The 20,750-nt window shown below is 41.4% G+C and overlaps 1 protein-coding gene across 27 annotated transcripts in view; it reads right to left on the reverse strand.

Moving 5' to 3' along the window:
• Nucleotides 1–1,887: 1,887 nt before the first annotated feature.
• Nucleotides 1,888–20,750, reverse strand: part of EIF4G3 (eukaryotic translation initiation factor 4 gamma 3) — a 376,290-nt gene continuing 357,427 nt past the window's right edge. For 18 of the 27 annotated variants that reach the window (XM_021936993.2, XM_021936990.2, XM_031665127.1 and 15 more), the window contains 5 exons: nt 18,633–18,731; nt 9,315–9,461; nt 7,652–7,733; nt 5,228–5,374; nt 2,287–2,904 (listed from right to left, as the gene is read on the reverse strand). In XM_021936993.2, the coding sequence (XP_021792685.1) occupies nt 2,723–2,904; nt 5,228–5,374; nt 7,652–7,733; nt 9,315–9,461; nt 18,633–18,731 (657 nt within the window). In that variant the 3' untranslated portion in view covers nt 2,287–2,722. Of the gene's footprint in view, nt 2,905–5,227; nt 5,375–7,651; nt 7,734–9,314; nt 9,462–18,632; nt 18,732–20,750 lie in introns of all 27 variants that reach the window. The other 9 variants (XR_004183106.1, XM_021936998.2, XM_021937011.2 and 6 more) reach the window with 2 other exon arrangements.

Genomic DNA, 20,750 nt, shown 5'->3' on the forward strand with positions numbered 1-20,750 from the left:
CTGGCATATCAATGTTGGCAGTGTCACCTATTATATTAAAACAAGAATTGCCAAACCCTGTTTTCCAGTAAAAAGACTAGACAGGGTAATAATCTTGACAATGTTTAGCAATTCAGTTGATATTAGTAGGGGTCTATTATCTTACTTTGCTCATATTTTGTCATTAGGTAACTTCCAATCCTAGCACACATTCCGTGTCCACAGCAACAAGATACTCAAAGCTTACTTTGTAGTCTCTTCAGCACACTTCATGTTACAGGTGAGATTTCAAACATTGTTTCTGTCATTGTACTACAGATGTTTATGTCTTAAGATATTTTTCAACCCTTTAATTGTTCTTTCAAAAATATTTTTCTCTCTCCTCCATTCCTTACACTTGTTAATATGTAAAATACTGGCAACTAGGCCATCTCTACTACCTGAAATCCCTCCCTGGTCAGACCCCTGCAAAAAACAGCTACTGATTCTCAAGAGGCAGTTATCACCCTGTATTCCCCCAAACTCCCCCTCCCTCAACCCCTGTGAGTGCTGCCAATACCTTCTAAAAACTTCTATCACTCAGAAAAGATTCCTTGATCATAATCCTCTGCACTTTGATTCTGGAGTTTGTTTACTCAGCAAGACCCTGTCTCATAACAAAACAAAACAAAAGCAGCATACAGCAGGGGTCCCCAATCCCCGGGCCAACTGCACGTACTGGTCCGAGACCTGTTAGAAACTGGGCTGCACAGCCGGTGAGTGGTGTGTGAGCAAGCATTTCCGCCTGAGCTCTGCCTCCTGTCACATCAACGGCGACATTAGACTCTCACAGGAGCGCGAACCCCACTGTGAACTGCATATGCGAGGGATCTAGGTTGCGCATTGGAGACCACTGGCACACAGCATTACACCACTGAAAAATGGCCTCTGTGGGCTTATGTAGTGGGATCTTGTCTTGTGTTCAGCCACACTTCAGAAAAACATTTTATTGCTATAGAAAATTTTGTTCTTGTGTTTCACAATTCTTGCCAAGTCTCTTAATGTGGATATTTCTTCAGAGATGGAAGCCAGCAGAAATCTCTTATTATCCAGATACAAAAGACAAAGACTATTTATCTGGGAGTAGTCTGGCTTTCTTCACAAATACACTGATGGCCCACAAACAACTGAAATGGAAAACCATCTGTAGAGACTGTGACTTCATGAAAGGGTGGGAAAATTAGAAAGCACAGCACTCCAATATCTGTAGGAGAAGCAGAGGCCAAAGCAGAGGCCCACAGTTAGCTTTATACTCACCAGAATGCCTTGAATGAAGTTGGAGTTGGCAGACAATGTGATTTTCATACATGGTATTGGTTTGATTTAAACCTCACCCCCACTTTTATAAAAATCCCACCCCCACTTTTGTAAAAGCATAACATAGCTTTTGGTTTTATTCATTCTTTAGAGGACACCTTTGGGTTTCTTAAGCATTGCAGGCAATTGATGGAAGATTTTAAAATCAGTGGTAGTGGCAGTCTCCAAGTGAATTATTATCCTGAGTCCTGATACATACAGTGGAAAACTTAGTTATCTAAAGGACTGCCCTGAGGTTTACTGTCCTGAATGCATTTCTAGTTAGTGTTGGAAATAAGTTTCACTGGACTCCCAGTGGGGCATTCCCACCCAAGCACGAGTGCCCTCCTTACCCACAAAGTAGCTTGCCTTTTCAGTGAGTAGAGACATATACATACATACATGTGCATGCACATACGTGCGCACACACGCACACACACACACTCTCACTCTCTCTCGTTTTCTCTCTCTCACCTCAGGAGTGATTTGAATTAGACAATAAATAGCCAGAGAGCACCCCCAGGAATGGGCACACATGCAGCAGCTGTCCAAAGGAGAAGTCACTTTACTTTCTTTTAAACTTGCAATGTTTGTCTTTATTTTGTTCTTTATATTTTCAAAGTGAAAAGAAATAGTATTGAGTCAATTTCTTTTTGTTTTTTTAAATATTTGTTCTATGTATTTACAAGCCTTAAAGTTGCTCTAAAGATTTCCAGAATATTAAGAGTACTTTTCTCAGGGTAGCACTTTTTTTTTTAAACAATTCTTGGAGTTCTGTGGTCCACAGCATTTCCTTCTGTTTCAATGTTATGTATGTTTTGATTACTATTGTGATTTTTAAAGTTTTCTGAAGCAAGCTGAGAGGCAGGCAGAAAGATTTGATGCCAAAAAAAAAAAATCTTTCTTACCTTGTTCACCCCAAACTTTCTCAAATCTGGACTAAATGCTATACCTTAAAACAAACATGAGGTGCATCTTGAAGGGGAGGGAAATTTATTTCTCTGCTTTTCTATTATACAAGTTGTTTACAGAAACTGCAAATTAAAAAATTACACTGGCATTTGCAGTCCTTAAAATAAATTAAAAGTTCTCAACTTTTTTTTTTTTTTTTGCTAAACATTTTTTTTTAGTCCTTGTTTAAAAAGAAAAGATTAAAACAGAAAATATTTTCTATAAATAATACATGTATTTTGGTTTTAGTGCTCCCGCCCTAAGGTTTGAAGTTTACTTTTTTCCAGTACCTTTTTCCTCCATGATCACCTTTTTTTCTCTTTCCCCTCTCCCACTCGTGCACACGTGGGGGTTTCTGCGAGAATTGGCCTTGCTGCACTGTGATTGGCGAAGACGTGAAACTTTTTAAAAAAATACTTAAATTGTTTCTTTTGTTTCCTTTTGTGTATTTGAAGTTTTAGTTATCCTCAGACTCCTCTTCTGCTTCCCGCAGCCACGTGAAGAATGCCGTGACAGATTTCAGGGCCACGCCCTTCCCATTCTGCTCTGCAGGGTCCTTGCTGCTCTCCCATTTGTAGAAGGCATCCTCGGAGATCACCTCCTCATCATACAGGCAATCAAAAAACATTCGCAGCAAATCTGCAAGGAGGTGAAAATAAACTATAAGCTTTGGGACACTGTAGTTATGAGGAAAATAATGTATTTCAAAATAATGAATGACTGAATAAATGTGCATTAATTCCCCCAGAAAAAAGCAATAATGACAATTCACCATACTTGCTCTTGACAGTATAAACAGCCCAACAACTTGTTCAAAGAAGAGGAAAAAAATATTGAAGCAGTCTAAATTATTTTTTATTCCTATTATTTTGTTCAATTTGAACTTCCTTTCTTTTTCCTTTTTTTTTTTTTTTTTTCAGACGGAGTCTCGCTGTGTCGCCCAGGCTGGAGTGCAGTGGCCGGATCTCAGCTCATTGCAAGCTCCGCCTCCCGGGTTTTTACGCCATTCTCCTGCCTCAGCCTCCCGAGTAGCTGGGACTACAGGCGCCGGCCACCTCGCCCGGCTAGTTTTTTTTGTATTTTTTAGTAGAGACGGGGTTTCACCGTGTTAAGCCAGGATGGTCTCGAACTCCTGACCTCGTGATCCGCCCGTCTCGGCCTCCCAAAGTGCTGGGATTACAGGCTTGAGCCACCGCGCCCGGCCTTTTTTTTTTTTTTTTTTTTTGGGGGTAGATTTTTTTTTTTTCCCAGGCTGGAGTGCAGTGGTGTGATCTTGGCTCACTGCAACCTCTACCTTGTGGGTTTAAGCAACTTTCCTGCCTCAGCCTCCCAAGTACCTGGGATTACAGGCACCCGCCACCACGGTCATCTAATTTTTGTATTTTAAGTAGAGACAGGGTTTCACCATGTTGGCCAGGCTGGTCTCAAACTCCTGATCTCAGGTGATCCACATGCCTCAGCCTTTTTTAAAAGATTTATCTTTGTAATTATATTAGTCAAGCTAATATTATCAAATTATCTGATTCACGGTAGATTGTCTCTTCAATTACACTATAAGGATAATTTGCTTTGATCTTTTCCTTTATCTCCCAGAGCGATTCAGCAGGACTAGGGAAGAAGGAATTTTACAAAAGCAAAACTAAGGAAGTACCAAAGAACTACTTGAGTGCTCTCTCTCATAGCTATGTACTGCCCACTTTAACAAACTCCAACTGAATTTTCAAGATGTAATAAAAATCACTAGTTAACACTAAGTATCACTAAGACTTAAGTGTACAGGTTACTTTGTTTCATTAGCCAAGAATTAATCATAACACTTAACTAAAAACTATTCTGAAACTCCTTAGTAAATATACCATGGTAAATAAACTATACTTAGGGTCTTTGTTGGGTGTCTAAAGATTCTAGAGTATCATCCTCAACATCATTAACCATCTTCATGCCCTAGACCTGTGATGTCCAATATGGAAGCTACTAGCCAAACATGGCTATTTAAATTTAAAGTCAATAATTCAGTTCCTAAGTCACAACAGACACATTTAAGTATAGAACTGCCACATGTGGCTCATGGTTACCATACTCAATGGTATGAATATACTTCCATCATTGTAGAAAGTTTTGTTAGGCCTGCCCTGGAATGGGGATGAAATAACCTAATCTAAATAGTTTTCTTGTTGTGATTTTTTCATACAAGCATATAACAAATTCTTTTTTTTTTGGATGGAGTCTTGCTCTGTTGCCCAGGCTGGAGTGCAGTGGCACAATCTTGGCTCACTGCAAACTCCACCTCTCAGGTTCAAGTGATTCTCTTGCCTCAGCTTCCCGAGTAGCTGGGACTACAGGCACACGCCACCTAGCCCATTTTTGTTTTTTTGTTTTTTTTGTTTTTTTTTTTTTGAGACAGAGTCTCACTCTGTCGCCAGGCTGGAGTGCAGTGGTGTGATCTTGGATCACTGTAACCTCCGCCTCCTGTGTTCAAGCGGTTCTCCTGCTTCAGCCTACCAAGTAGCTGGCATTACAGACGCGTGCCACCACACCCGGCTAATGTTTTGTATTTTTAGTAGAGACGGGGTTTCACTGTGTTAGCTAGGATGGTCTCGATCTCCTGACCTCATGATCCATCCGCCTTGGCCTTCCAAAGTGCTGGGATTACAGTCGTGAGCCACTGTGCCTGGCCAATTTCTGTATTTTTAGTAGGGACGGGGTTTCACCATGATGGCCAGGCTGGTCTTGAACTCCTGACCTCAAGTGAGCTGCCTGCCGTGGCCTCCCAAAGTGCTGGGATTACAGGCGCGAGCTACTGCACCTGGCCAAATTCAGATTTATTAAAGTTAGTTATATGAGTTTTTGTTATTAGTGATTCTTTTATTGTCCAATGTTCAAACCCTAAATCATCTCTAAGTCCTGGCTTGGATAAATCTCACTCATTGGTTGGATTAACTGTAACATGAGATAAACTTACTGGCAGGTTGATCGAGTTTTACTATCGATGCTTGTAGTGCATAAAGTGCTTGCAGTTCCTTCTCTGTATCTGAGTCTAGGTACTTGAGTAAGATCGGCACTCTCTGCTTGATAACAGCAGTGTCCACTCTGAAGGTAGAAGAGTCGGCTAAAGATGATAGAAGAACTAGGAATTACATTTAAGGAGTTAACATAGAATTACCTTTAATTTTCTTTCTTTCTTTTTTCTTTTTTTTTTGTGAGACAGAGTCTCGCTCTATCGCCCAGGCTGGAGTGCAGTGGCATGATCTCAGCTCACTGCAACCTCTGTCTCCCAGGTTCAAGCGATTATCCTGTCTCAGCCTCCCAAGCTGCTGGGACTACAGGTGCTTGCCACCACGCCTGACTGATCTTTTTGTGTATTTTTAGCAGAGATGGGGTTTCACAATGTTGGTCAGGCTTGTCTCGAACTCCTGACCTCAGGCGATCCACCTGCCTCAGCCTCCCAAACTGCTTGGATTACAGGCATGAGCCACCACTCCTGGCCTCTTTCTTCTTCTTCTTCTTCTTAATTTTGTTTTTTAAATAATAGAGACAAGGTCTCACTATATTGCCCAAGTTGGTCTTGAACTCCTGGGCTCAAGCAATCCTTCTGCCTTGGCCTCCCAAAATGGTAGGATTACAGGCATGAGCCACTGCACTTGGCTCATTTTCAATTTTCTGAGTACAAAGGACCCATATGGCTCTACAAGAGAAGAGGAGGGCAAGAAGGTCTAAGGCAAATATTTTGAAATCCAAAATGCTCTGAAATTATTAATGAGACATTCTCTCACAAATAATAAAAAACATGGAGGGGGATGTATTTTGAATGCTGGTTTCCCTTGGGGTAGCATACCCAATTATCTTTAATTATAATGAAACGGTGACAGTGGTTTTATGACAAACTACAAAAGCAAAATTAATCAAATGTCTTACCATAAAAAAAGGTAAGTGAGGTGATAGATATGTTAATTAATTTGATTCATTCATTCCACATTGGACACATATATCAAAACATCACATCGTACCCCATAAACATATACAATCATAATTTGTCAATCAAAAATAAGTGAAACATAGAGTAGGAATTTCAAGTGAGTACTTAAAAAAAGCAACATAAAAAAAGCAACATTAGAAAAGGAAATTAAAGTGACACTTAATACAAATCTTTTCAGAAGGGTAAAATAATTGGAACCATTTTGTTATTACTAGGATAAAAATTAACTGTGGCAGTGGCAGATAGCGTACCTAAGCCAGGCCTTTTGCCGGAAAGGAATGATAAAAAGGGGCTGAGAAATGAAAAGCATCCTCAGTGTGAAGACACATAAGGGCTTATATTATCTGTAAGTTATCACTAAGACACAATTTTGTTTTCAAAAGCAGACTTTGTGCTGGGCCTCATGGCTCATGTCTGTAATTCCAGCTGCTCAAGAGGCTAAGGTGATAGGATCCCTTAAGCCCAGGAGTTCTGGTCCAGCCTGGGCAACATAGTGACCCCCACCATCTCAAGAAAACAAAAACCAACAGCTTTTGGACTTCCCAACTCGAATTTTAAAACATGAAAGTCTTATGATGGTTCTATGGATACTGAAAATGATTTTTAAAAATTTCATGAAGACTTTCTACTTAGCTTTGTTATTTATCATTAAAGAACATTGAAAATAAAGTCATTGTAAATCTTAAATTACAATTCTGAAGCTATATTAAGTGGCAGGAAGCTGTCTTCAAAAATAATACAGACAGACTTGAAATTCTGAGACATCTTTTGTGCTGATGAATTTTTTTTTCTCACTCCAGTGACAGAAGTATGAATTTCTATCTGAAACTAAAGAGATGTCTTCATTGAATAATGTTAAATATTGTATACAGCTTGGAATATTTAGGATTTCTACTGATCCTAATCCTATCAATATTAATAATTCATAAACCAGTAAAAGTGTCTTATCATATAAAATAAAGTCAATGAAGAACAGGACAAACTATTGGTATTTTTTTCTTCGTATATGTACTTATATAAAATGACTTTTTTGATGAGAATAACCCTATACTGATAATTAGATTAAGAATATTCAACCCATTCATTGTAATTCATGATTGGAAGGAGGCGGCAGCCCTGAATGTTAGAGGTGAAAAGATAAAGAAAAAGCTACACACAATGTAGTAAAAAACAACCCAAGGAGCATGCAAGGCATGTGGTAGCTGGTTAGATCTGGGTTCTCTGTAGGCGGAAGAGCTATTTGTCTCCATGCTTGAGACAACCAGGCATCACAGACAGAAAGGACAGTGCACAGAAAAGTGAGCTACATAGGTCAAGTTTTGAAAACAATGTAACATCAAACTGTATACTTAGTAGTTGACATAATGGGGATTTCAGATGTTACGAGCTGCCTTCAGAAATGTTACTTACCTATAATAGCTGCTTTACAAACAGCAGTCATTAAAGCTCTAAGGAATGTAGGTGAACTCATCTGGCTTTCGTCTAGATTAGCCTGAAGTCAAAAAGAAATAAAACAATTAAAGATAACCTTGCTTAGCCAGGCACAGAGGATCACGCCTGTAATCCCAACACTTTGGGAGGCCGAGACAGGAGGATCACTTGAGGCTAGGAGTTGAGACCAGTCTGGGCAATATAGTGAGACCCTATCTCTACAAAAGCAAAACAAAACAAAACAAAAAACCCTGGTATTGTGGTACATGCCTGTGCCTGTGTTCCCAGCTACCTGGGAGACTAAGGTGGGAGGACTGCTTGATCCCAAGAGTTTGAGGCTGCAGTAAGCTATGACTTCACCACTGTACTACAGCATGGGTGACAGAGCAAGACCTAGTCTCAAGAAAACAAAAAACAGGCCCACTGCAGTGGCTCATGCCTGTAATTCCAGCGCTTTGGGAGGCTGAAGAGGACGGATCACCTGAGGTCAGGAGTTCGAGACCAGCCTGGCCAATATGATGAAACCGTGTCTCTACTAAAAACACAAAAATCAGCCAGGCATGGTGGCAGGCAGAGGTTGAGGCAGGAGAATCGTTTGAACCTGGGAGGTGGAGGCTGCAGTGAGCCAAAATTGCACCACTGTACTCCAGACTGGGCGACAAGAGCAAAACTCCATCTCAAAAAAAACCGAAAAACAAAAAAAGATATCCTTGCACACCAGAGAAATTATCCTCCTGAAAATCAGGACCAATCTGGCACTAAGAACAACAAATGAGTCACTTTTTTTTGTTTTTTGAGACAGAGTCTCACACTGTCATGCAGGCTGGAGTGCAGTGGTGTGATCTCAGCTCACTGCAACCTCTGCCTCCCAGGTTCAAGCGATTCTCCTGCCTCAGCCTCCCGAGTAGCTGGGACTACAGGCGCCTGCCACCATGCCCAGCTAATTTTTTAGTACTTTTAGTACAGACATTACACTATGTTGGCCAGGCTAGTCTCAAACTCCTGACCTTGTGATCTGCCCACCTTGGCCTCTCAAAGTGCTGGGATTACAGGTATGAGCCATCACGTCCGGACCACATGAGTCACATTTTTGCACATTCTTGCTAAAATTAAATATCCAATTCATTGAAAAATAATTTGGCTATTGCCAGTTCTATATGCAAATATTTGAATTAAGAGTATTGACTTTTCAGGGTCCTCCCCACTGCCTATCCGCTACTCATTCAATTATACAATGTTAAGTACTTGTACATTTGGAAGTACAACCACTTAAAAACATATTTTATTCACCAATAAATAATCCATATTAAGATAATCTACTCAATCTATGAAAGAATGACACCACAACTGCAGTGTATTTTCATGACTACTTACTCAGAAGCATGTAACTATTTTTACGTGTGCCAATACTGCTTTTTCATCTGAATTTTAATGTGAATTAAAGTTAATCTCAAGCATTACTTAACCCCTTTAAGTGGTGAGAAAAATATTACTCTTTTCTAAGGATGGCAAAACAAAAGCATTTAAAAACTAATCATTAAGGTTAAAAACTCATGAAGTGAACAGATAGGTAAGCGAATTAAGGGGATCCCACAAGAATCTTTCCTTAGAGATATCAGGGAAGGTGACATAGTCTTTATACCTCTACCCAATCAAAGATCTGTTCATCATTCGCTTTGTCCTCAATAATGAGTTTCTCGAGTCGCTTATACAGCTCTTCGGCAGACAATTCTTTCTTTGAAAGTGCTTCAGAGGAACAGGGACTGTCAGACTCTATGAAGTCCAACTTCTGAAACATAAAAGGAGGAACATATTAATATATTAATATAATTCTATGTTATTATCATCCTGAGAGAAGAACAAAGTCATAGGTTATGTCTTCTATTTTACACGGAATCAGAATGATCAGCAGAGGCTATTTTATGTTTGTAGTTGTTTCTTTTTTGAGACAGGGTCTTGCTCTGTCACCCAGGCTGGAGTTTGGCTCACTGCAACTTCCACATCACGGGCTCAAGCAATCCTCCCACCTCAGCCTCCTGAATAGCTGGGACTCTAGACCTGCACTACCACAGTTGGCTATTTTTTTGTATTTTTAGTAGAGAAGGGGTCTCGCCATGTTGCCCAGGCTGGTCTTGAGCTCCTGAGCTCAAGCAATCCGCCCTCCTTGGCCTCCCAAAGTACTGGGATTACAGGCATGACTCACCACGCCCAACCTGTTTGTATTATAGTTTTGAAAGACTGTAGTCCACTATCCTTCTGAATATTTTTCCAACTTCTCATACTGTGTATCTTAAAAAGGAAGGAAATAAACCCCCTATAATTATCTCTAGGCTATGGTTACATGCAAATAATCTTGAGCTTCAATCTTCCCCTTAGCTGCAACATAGCTCTTTAAGGCAGGATAGGAGCCCTAGAAAAGGGTAAAGTTTCACTCCCTTTCTGCAACCTATGGTTTAACATTAGTATTGGTACTCAGCAAACTCGATAGGTTAATATTAGGTTAATATTAAACCTATAGTTTAATATAAGTATTGGTATCAAAACTCGATAGTTTTGGCTTTGTTAAGTTATGGCCATTTTGAATATAGGTGTGAGAAATGATGCTGTAATTGTTTAGCATGTAGATACATAGTTTTAAAAAATCTATAATCAGTCTGGGTGCAGTGGCTCATGCCATTAATCCCAGCACTTTGGGAGGCCAAGGCAGGAGGAGTGTATGAGTCCAGGAGTTTGAGACCAGCCTGGGCAACATGGCAAAACCCTGTCTCTACCAAAACAAATACCAAAATTAGCCAGGTGTTGTGGCGTGTGCCTGTGGTCCCAGCTATTCAGGAGGCTGAGATGGGAGGATTGCTTGAGCATGGGAGGTTGAGGCTGCAGTGAGCTGTCACTGCACTGCAGCCTGGCAGTAGGGCGAGATCCTGTCTCAAAAAGAAAAAAAAAAATCTATAATCAAAATTATTCATAATTTTCAAGGGACTAAAGAAATGAGGTATGTACGTATGCCTTGCTTCACGTGGCTTCTTTACACAAAAACCATAAAGATGAATATACTAAGGATTACTCACATTAGGTTTTCTCTAATACCCCTGAATACTCTGGTATAGTCCTGTACCCTATCCCCAATCCACAAAGTGAAAACCACTGTCTTGAATTCTGTCATCTGATTGTTCCATTTCTACCACTTATGTAGCATCTCTAAATGATACTTCCCAATAAGGTTTTATTATTTATTTATTTTTGACTTGAGGTCTCATGTTGCTAGGTTGGACTTGAACTCTGGGACTCAAAGATCCTCCTGCCTCAGCCTTCCGAGCAGCTGAGACTACAGTGTGTACCACTGTACCCAGTTCCATAAGGTTTTAGAAATGTGGCTCAATATTACAAACAATTTTTCTGATTCAGTATTGGTTAACTATATATCCAATCCATGATGCTCCAATATATGCAAAAAACCACAACATGAAGGCCATAAGCTTTTAAGCAAACCGAAAGTCAAGATATAGGCCAAGTTTTTTTCAACCTCATTTTTCAAACTATACTCTAAACACTTTTATATATTCATTTTATTATGTATATATTATTTTGCCTTTTTTTCTTTTAAACTGAAAGAAAAAAAATATTTATTTATTTAGACACAGTCTTCCTCTTTCGCCCAGGTTATAGTGCAATGGCACTAGCACAGCTCACTGCAGCCTTGACCTCTGATTGCTTTTTTTTTCTTTTAAACTGAAGTCTCATATTTATTTATTTATTTAGACAGGGTCTTGCTCTTTTGCCCAGGTTACAGTGCAGTGGCACTACCATGGCTCACTGTAGCCTTGACCTCCCAGGCCAAGTGATCCTTAGCCAACTAATGCAGGAACAAAAAATCAAATACTGCGTGTTCTCACTCATAGGTGGGAGCTAAATGGTGACAACACATGGACACATAGAGTGGAACAACACACACGAACCTATCAGAGGGCAGAGGTTGGGAGGAGGGAGAAGATCAGGGAAAATAATAGGTACTAGGCTTAATACCTGGATGACAAAATAATCTGTACAACAAACCCTCTTGACACAAGTTTACCTATATAACAAACCTGCAAATGTACCCCGACCTTAAAATAAAAGTTAAATTTAAGGAAAAAGAGGAGTCAGGGAGAGGGAGTGGAGGAGGAGGAAAGAGGAGAGAGGGGAGAGGAGAGGAGAGAGATAAGAGAAAGAGAGAGAGATACTATTGATGGCAGTGGCTGCTGCCATTACGCTGGCTGCAGCAGGGAGGCGCAGCTGGTGCTGTACACTGCATGGAGCTGGTGGGAGCCCTGTCCCTTCTGAGTTGGGATGGGAGCTACCTGTGCTACTGCAGCCACCCAAACCACAGCTGTAGACCCAGGCCTCCTGCTCTATGGAACAGGCAGAAGCCCTGCCCTTCTAGAGTCACCCAAACTGCAGCTATGGATCCGAGCCTCTCTGTGCTCTTGGGGGATCAGAGAACAGGCAGGATCTCCCCTCCTGGGTGCTGTCACAGCTGCCTGACCCGCAGCTGCAGACCTGCGCCTCCCGTTCCACAAAGCAGGCAGGAGACGGGACAAGGGGGAGCCCTGCCTCTTCTGAGTTGGTGGGGTGGGAGCTCTGGGGTGCAGCTGTGGCTGCCCTCCCAGGCATGCAGGACCCGGGCATCTCCGCAGTCTGCACTCTCAGGTGCCCCAGGAAGGATCCCCTGTCCCTGCAGGCTCAGGGGTGTCTGCTCTCTGATCTTGGAGTGGGGTTGGGACCAAGCCCCAGGGCCATGAATGGCAGCAGGAGGCAGACAGAGTCCTGGGTAGAAGGGGGCTGGGTCCCCAGTAAGGCCCCACCCTCAGGCCAGGGAGGACCTAAAGGCTAGGGGCTGGGGTGCCAGTCCAGCAGACTGGAGTGGGGCATCATGGTGCCTCTTCCAGGCCCAACCATGGCTGCCTATGGACCAGTCGCCATGCATTTCCTCCCCTCTGAGGTATAAAAGCCCTGGGCTTAGCCAGAGCAGGGCAGAAGATGGCCAGAGGACAAAGAGGGCAGAGAGATGATGGGAGGACCAGCTGCAGAGAAGAATGCCTTCTCTGCTGAGAGCTACAGAGATGACCTGCCAGCAGAGAGGAGCTACCCTCTCCACTGAGAGCCTCAGAGACGTGCAGAAATGTCCAAATGACCTGCCTGTGGAGAGGAGCTATCCTCTCCAGAGCCATGATGGCAGATTACAGGCTCGTGGGATCACAGGCGTGTGCTACCACACCCAGCTAATTTTTGTATTTTTATTAGAGACGAGGTTTCACCATGTTGGCCAGGCTGGTCTCGAACTCCTGACCTTGTGATCCGCTACCCACTCCTCTGAGCTGTTCTAACACTAAAACTCCTCTTCACCCTTCACTTGTTTGCATACCTCATTCTTCCTGGACACAGGACGAGAACTCAGGCAAAGGTGCCATGGTCACAGAGGTTTCTGGCCAAAAAAATCAACACCCCAGAGATCCCATAACACTACTGCTTAAATACTTTGATAGTTACAGCCCTAAAAGCTACTTTAGTTAGAAAGGATTGAAATAACAGCCAGCCCCAGCACTGGCCTCTCAGTCAACTGCCAGGCAGATTAAAAGACACAACGCCAATCCTTGGAAAATGAAGTCCTTATTATTCAACCTGGCACCAGCAAGCTGCACCAGAAATGGTGTGATGCCAGTTTCCTAGTGATCTGCCACAGGGCTGGGTGCTGGTAGGTTCTATGCAAAATTCCTAAATTCACTGAAATTTATCAGACTCTTTTCATCATGCATTTCCCTGGTGTTGATAATGCATGTATTTAACCAGACTCCACAGTTCCAAAACAGTTGGCTTTAACAGATCTTGCCAGTTCAATAGTTGTGTCAGTGGAGGGACTGAATCCTGGAGCTTCACTACCTTCCCTATTACGTATACTTCCCTATTATGTATACTTCACCATCTTCCCTATTATGTATACTTCACCAACTTCCCTATTATGTAAACATCAATTTTCAAATATTAAACCCACCTTACATTTCTGGGATAAACCCTACATCATTATTATTATTATTATTATTATTTTTTTTTTTTTTCCTGATACGGAGTCTTCCTCTGTCACCCAGAGCCGGAGTGCAGTAATGTGATCTTGGCTCACTGCAACCTCTGCCTCCTGGGTTCAAGCAATTCTCCTGCCTCAGCCTCCCGGGTAGCTGGGATTACAGGCATGTGCTATCACACCCGGCTAATTTTTATATTTTTAGTAGAGACAGGGTTTCACCATGTTGGCCAGGCTGGTCTCGAACCCCTGACCTCGTGATCTGCCCACCTCCGCCTCCCAAAGTGCTGGGATTACAGGCGTGAGCCACCATGCCCAGCCAATCCTACCTTATTATAATGTATTACTCTTATTATATATTGTTGGATTTGATTTTCTAAAATTGTATTGGGAATTTTTTCTCAATTTTTTTTTTATTATACTTTAAGTTCTAGGGTACATGTGCACAACATGCAGGTTTGTTACATATGTATACCTGTGCCGTGTTGGTGTGCTGCATCCACCAACTCGTCAGCACCCATCAACTCGTCATTGTAAATGTAAATGCAAATTACATTGTAGATGTAAATATCAGGTATAACTCCCTATGCCATCTCTCCCCTCCCCCTCCCCATAACAGGCCCCAGTGTGTGATGTTCCCCCTCCAGAGTCTAAGTGATCTCATTGTTCAATTTCTCAAAGTTCATGAGATATATTGCTCTACAGATTTTTGAAATGTCTTTGGTTTTGGTATCAGACTAATGCTGGCCTTATAGAAGTACCCGCTCCTCTTCAATATTCTGAATAGTTGTAGAATTCTTTTGTTAAATGGGTATTATTTCCGCTTTAAATGTTTGGTAGAGTTTACCAGTGAAACCATTTAAGCCTGGACTTGTTTTGTGGGAATACTTTTAACTATGAATTCAATTTCTTTAATAGATATGCAGGTTATCCATCTCTTGAGACAGCTCTAGTAGTCTGTATCTTTTAAGAAATTTGTGGCTGAGCGCAGCAGCTCACCCTTGTAATCCCAGCACTTTGGGAGGCCAAGGCAGGCGGATCACCTGAGGTCAGGAGTTCGACACTAGGCCTGACCAACATGGAGAAACCCCATCTCTACAAAAAATACAAAATTAGCCAGGCGTGGTGGCACATGCCTGTAATCCCAGCTACTTGGGAGGCTGAAGCAGGAGAATCACTTAGGTTCTCCTGAGGTTACGGTGAGCCAAGATCACGCCATTGCACTCCAGCCTGGGCAACAAGAGCAAAACTCTGTCTCAAAAAAAAAAAGAAAGAAAAATGTGTTCATTTCAACTAGTCCAACTACATCGATGTATTCAACAAGAGTTACTTCTTTTTGAAGACAGGGTCTCACTCTGCTATCTAGGCTGGAGTGTAGTGACAGGATTACAGCTCACTGTAGCCTTGACCTCCCGGGCTCAAGCAATCCTCCCACCTCAGCCTCTTGAGTAGCTATGATTACAGGCATGTACCACCATGCCTGGCTTATTTTTGTACTTTTTGTAGAGATGGGATTTTACCATGTTGCCCAGGTTGGTCTTGAACTCCTAGGCTCAAGCAATTTGAGCCTTGGCCTCTCAAAGTGCTGGAATTACAGGCATGAGCCACCATGCCTGGCTGATGTATTTATTGACATAAAGATTATTCATAAAATTTCCTCACCCACTTTTATGTACAGAATCTGTGTTGATGTTACTGCTTTCATTCCAGATATCAGCAATATGTACTTTCTTTTTAAACTTTTTTTCCTGATCAATCTTGCTAGAGGTTTATCACTTTTATCTTCTCAAAGTACAGGCTTTTTTTTTCTTTTCGAGACGGAGTCTTGCCCTTTTGTCCAGGCTGGAGTGCAATGGCGCAATCTCAGCTCACTGTAACTTCCGCCTCCCGGAGAACCAGCTTTTGATTTCACTGGTTTTTCTCTAAAAAGTCTTCTATTTCATTGATTTCTGATATAATGTTTATTATTTCCTTTATTCTATTTACTTGGAGCTTCATTTGCTCTTATTGTTCTAATTTCTTTCTTTCTTTTGTTTTTTTGTTTCTGTTTTTTTTTTTTTTTTTTTTTTTGGTGATAGGGTCTTGCTGTGTTGCCTGGGCTGGTCTCTCAAGGTCCTGGGCTCAAGCAATCCTCCTGCCTTGGCCTCCCAAAGTGTTGGGATTATAGGCATGAGCCGTTGTGTCCGGCCTTATTTTTCTAATTTCTTAAGGCTGAAGCTGAGGTTATTGACCTTTCTTCTTTTCTAAATATCAATGACATGTTGTGTTTTCGTTTTCATTCAGTTAAAAATGTTTTTTACTATCCTTTTTCATTGCTTCTTTGACCCATGTGTATTTAGAAGTATGTTGTTAAGTTTCTTAGTGTGCATTGCCCTAATTCTTAAAGGTTAGTTTAGCTGCACAGGCAATTCTACATTTACTGTTCGTTTCTCAGCACTGTGAAATTATTCTACCATCTTCTGGCTTTCATGGTTCCTATTGCAAAGTCTATTTTTTTGTGTATTTTTTTTTTGAGGGGGAGGCAGATAGGTAATGTGCTTCTTCTTTCCAATTTCTTTAAAATCTTTCATTTGTCTTTGGTATTATGCAGTTTCACTAAAATATAATTATCCTGTATGGCATATATGGACTTTCATTATAGATTTGTGTATTTTATCACTTCTAGAAGTCTCAGCCACTGTCTCTTCAAGTATTGCCTCTTCTCCATTCAGGCTAATTTTCCTTCTGGGACTCCAATTAAGATAGTTTAGATGGTCTCTCATTCTTTCCTCCAAATCTCCTAACGTATCAACATATCTTAGATAGCTACCTACAGATTTTGGTGTGTGTGTGTGTGGCTTTTGTTTATTTGTTTTTTGTTTTGTTTTTTTTTTGACAGGCTCTTGCTTTGTCTCTCAGGTTGGAGTACAGTGGTGTGATCATATCTCACTGCAGCCTTAAACTCACAGGTTCTAGTGATCCTTCTGCCTCAGTCTCTCGAGTAGCTTAGGACTACAGGTGCACCAATACACCCAGCTAATTTTTTTTTTTTTTTCTGAGACGGAGTCTCGCTCTGTCGTCCAGGCTGGAGTGCAGTGGAGTGAACTCGGCTCACTGCAAGCTCCGCCTCCCGGGTTCATGCCATTCTCCTGCCTCAGCCTCCTGAGTAGCTGGACTACAGGCACCCATCACCACGCCCGGCTAATTTTTTTTTTCTGTATTTTAGTAGAGACGGGGGTTCACCATGTTAGCCAGGATGGTCTCGATCTCCTGACCTCATGATCTGCCTGTCTCAGCCTCCCAAAGTGCTGGGATTACAGGCGTGAGCCACTGCGCCAGGCCCAGCTAATTTTTTTTTAGTAGAGACAGGTCTCACTATGTTGTCCAGGCTGATCTCCAACTCCTGGCTTCAAGAGATTCTCTTGCCTCAGCCTCCCAAAGTGCTAGGATTATAGGCATGAGCCACTGCACCCAACCTTTTTTTTTTTTTTTTCCCCAAATCTCTTTAACCATTTTGACTAGTCTCTTGTTTGCTCATTTTTGTGATTTCTTCTCTTTAATATGGTATTGTTTTATATTCTGAATGATAATTCCATTACCTCAAGTCCATGGGATCTAAATCTACTACTTATTGTCTGTTTACTTTTATCTTTACTTCTTTAATTGTATGCTAAATGAACACCAAGTGTCAACTCATATATTTAGATAACTTGTATTTGTAGAAAATAAGGGGACCTAAGTTGAGGATGTTTCTCCAAAGAGCATTTTGATTTGCTTCTTCTGGGAGCCAAGGTAATACTGAACTGGGACTAAGTCAACTTTTTCCATGACATCTGACATCATTTGTAATAGTATCTTCCCATTGGGCTATGTGTCCTTTGGGCAAGATGCCTTTCACATGTAATTACTATTCATAGTTCAGGTTTCATCTCTGGCTTTTCCCCCTCATTAATTCTTTTTGTCCCTTTGAAGGAAATTACTTCCACCTCTTCTGAGTCCAGCAACACATCAGAAGTTATGCTTCACGCAGGTTCTTATTGCTGTGGCAAGAAAGTTCTTCAGTGTTCTAGACTACAACCAAAAAGAAAGCTAATGTCCATAGCAACCTAATATAATGTCTTTATCCAGAACAATATACTTATTTTCAGATTGCATTCTTGTTCTCTTTTTATCTACGGTGATTTTTTCTTCTCCTTATTCCTGATTTTGTTGGCTGTCTTAGCTTTAGTTTTCCTCATGAGTTTTAAGATTTCGATTTTCAGTAACGTTTTGAGAGAGTTTTGTTTTCTTTCTGTTACATTTCTTGATCTAATTTGTTTTATGGTTACCTCAATCTAACAGCCTACAAATCCTCCTGTAGGACCAGATTATACTGACCATGAGGTCTTCTGTTTTGTAGATTTCTGGATTTAGTTACCAAGTCAGTAGGCGGGATAGCTAAGTATAAGGGTGTAAGACTTATACCCTGGGTCTTATACCCTGAGTATAAGACTGTGTCTACTTCCTTGCACTTATTTACCTGTGCAGTTTCAAGTTATAAGCTTGTCTCTAATCTTCCACCTTATAATAACAAGTCTCCATTCCCCACAGAATAACTTCTGGCTGCTTCTGCCTGCCATCAGACCCAGAAATCAGGAGACAGCTTTGGCCCTGTCACCCTGCTTTACTTGTCAACTTCATTTCTGCTTCCTGGAGCTTGTTTTTCTACAGGTTGCTAAGTCTTTTACATTTTCTTCTTTTAAACATCAATCATCTGATGACCACACAGTTGCAGAGTGGCTTTAAAAGCATGAACTTAAAATGACATCTTTACCAAAATTCCTATTTTGATGTAATTTTAATGACTGGAATACGAAGGCAATTACCTTCATTTCCTCTATGAAACAGATCAACTATCAAACAGCAAAACGTAAGCCTTGTTCTTACCTGCTCCAAAAGAAAATTATGTACATCTTCTCCTTCTGGTAAAAAGTCCTTCCAGCTGAGGTCAGCCTCCCTCCATAAGGCTCCCACTTTCTTATGGCTCTAAAATAGAGATAAATTCAATCCATTTACTTTCACAGTGGAAGAAGAAACAGAAAAAAAAAAAAAAAAAAAGATTTGCCTAAAGTCAAAGAGTGCAAAACCCAAAAAGCTGAAAAATCAAAACTTTTCCAGTGGGGCATGGTGGTGTACACCTGTAGTCCTAGCTACTTGGGAGGCTGAGGTGGGAAGATAGCTTTCACCCAGGAGTGTGCGTCTAGACCAGGCAACACACACAGCAAGACCCGTCTCAAAAACAAACTTTTCCTCGCTGATAAAAAGTTAATCTCTTAAGACCTGTGACTTTCAAACTATGTCTGAATGCATATAAATATAATGGTGAATAATTGAAGTACAGCTGCTTAAGGTTAAATACTTTATTTATGAGGTGACTAATCTGGGGAGCTACAAGCTGGTTATTTGGGGTTTACAAATATAAACATCAAAAAAAGTCCAATACATAGAGTTTATAAATTCCACACTGTGTCTTTTCCTAGATAGCTCTGTATGTATCTGCTATTAAAGCCATTCAAGAAGCCTCACTAGAATCCCTCTTTGTAATAGATCACAGCGATGCTGCCTGATACAAGGAGGCTTAAGGCAGCTGTTGCTCCTGAACCAGGAATGAGAAGTGTTTCAAGGGCAAGAAGCACAAGGTTGAGCCCAAGAGAGACAATAAAGAAGAGCTGTTGTCAGGTAGAAAAACGTGAAGAGGTGCAAGTCCTCTAGCTGGAGAAAGTCACAGTGAAAAGGAAAGTGCCAGGTCTGAGGCTGTGGCTGTCACCTGAGAGGCATGTATTAATTACTTCATAGAGTAACTTGTCCAAGGCACAGCTGAAAATATGGTGGAACCAGAATTTGAACCCAGGAATCTAACTCCAAAGCTTATACTCTATGAGAATTTAGTTTTATTTAGAAGTAGGGTTGTGCTGTTTCTACACATAAAAGTAAGAATGTGAGTTTTATTTTTAGTTATTATTATTAATTTTTGAGACAGAGTCTCTTTCTGTAGCTCAGGTTGAAACGCAGTGGCACGATCTCAGCTCACTCCAACCTCCACCTCCCAGATTCAAGTGATTCTCCTGCCTCAGCCTCCCAAGCAGCTGGGATTACAGGTGCCTGCCACCACATCTGGCTAATTTTTGTATTTTTAGTAGAGATGGGATTTCGCCATGTTGGCCAGGCTGGTCTCCAACTCCTGACCTCAAGTGATCCACCCGCCTCGGCCTCCCAAGGTGCTGGGATTACAGGCATGAGCCACTGTGCCGGCCAGAATGTGAGTTTTTGTTCTTGTTTTTTTTTTGAGATGGAGTCTTGCTCTGTTGCCAGGCTGGAGTGCAGTGGCATGATCTTGCCTAACTGCAACCTCCGCCTCCCGGGTTCAAGTGATTCTCCCGCCTCCGCCTCCTGAGTAGCTGGGATTACAGGTGCCTGCCACCACGCCTGGCTAATTTTTGTATTTTTAGTAGAGACGGGGTTTCACCATGTTGGCCAGGATGGTCTCGATCTCTTAACCTCGTGATCTGCCCACCTCGGCCTCCCAAAGTGCAGGGATAACAGGCATGAACCACCATGCCTGGCCAGAATGTGAGTTTTAAATAAGGACTAAAGTCAAGTAGGTCAGAGAGGAAGAAATTTTGGACATAAAAGCTAGGGTTCAGTAAAAATTTTAGTGCCATTAAGCAAAGAGTAGTATTAACAAATAATCAACAGAACTAGAGACCAGGATATTTAGTGCATCTCTTTATGAATAACTACCACACAAATGGGATACAGAAGGACTTCTGTATCAGAGGGAGGAATGAAACACTGGCTTTAAACGTTAAAATCTATCATCCAATATCTTTGGGTCAGGTGTAAGTCAGAAATCACTCCAGAATCTTCATTTCTGAGTTCTATTTTGTTTTGACATCTCTCATCCCTCTCATCCTAGACATTTAATTCCCTTTGTGATGCCACGACACTTCCCCAAACCTCTTAGACTTTAACAGAGCACTTTCACACTCTTTTGAAATTATTGGT

The sequence above is a fragment of the Papio anubis genome, chromosome 1 (genome assembly GCF_008728515.1).
Source record: "Papio anubis isolate 15944 chromosome 1, Panubis1.0, whole genome shotgun sequence".
NCBI classification, from domain to species: domain Eukaryota; kingdom Metazoa; phylum Chordata; class Mammalia; order Primates; family Cercopithecidae; genus Papio; species Papio anubis.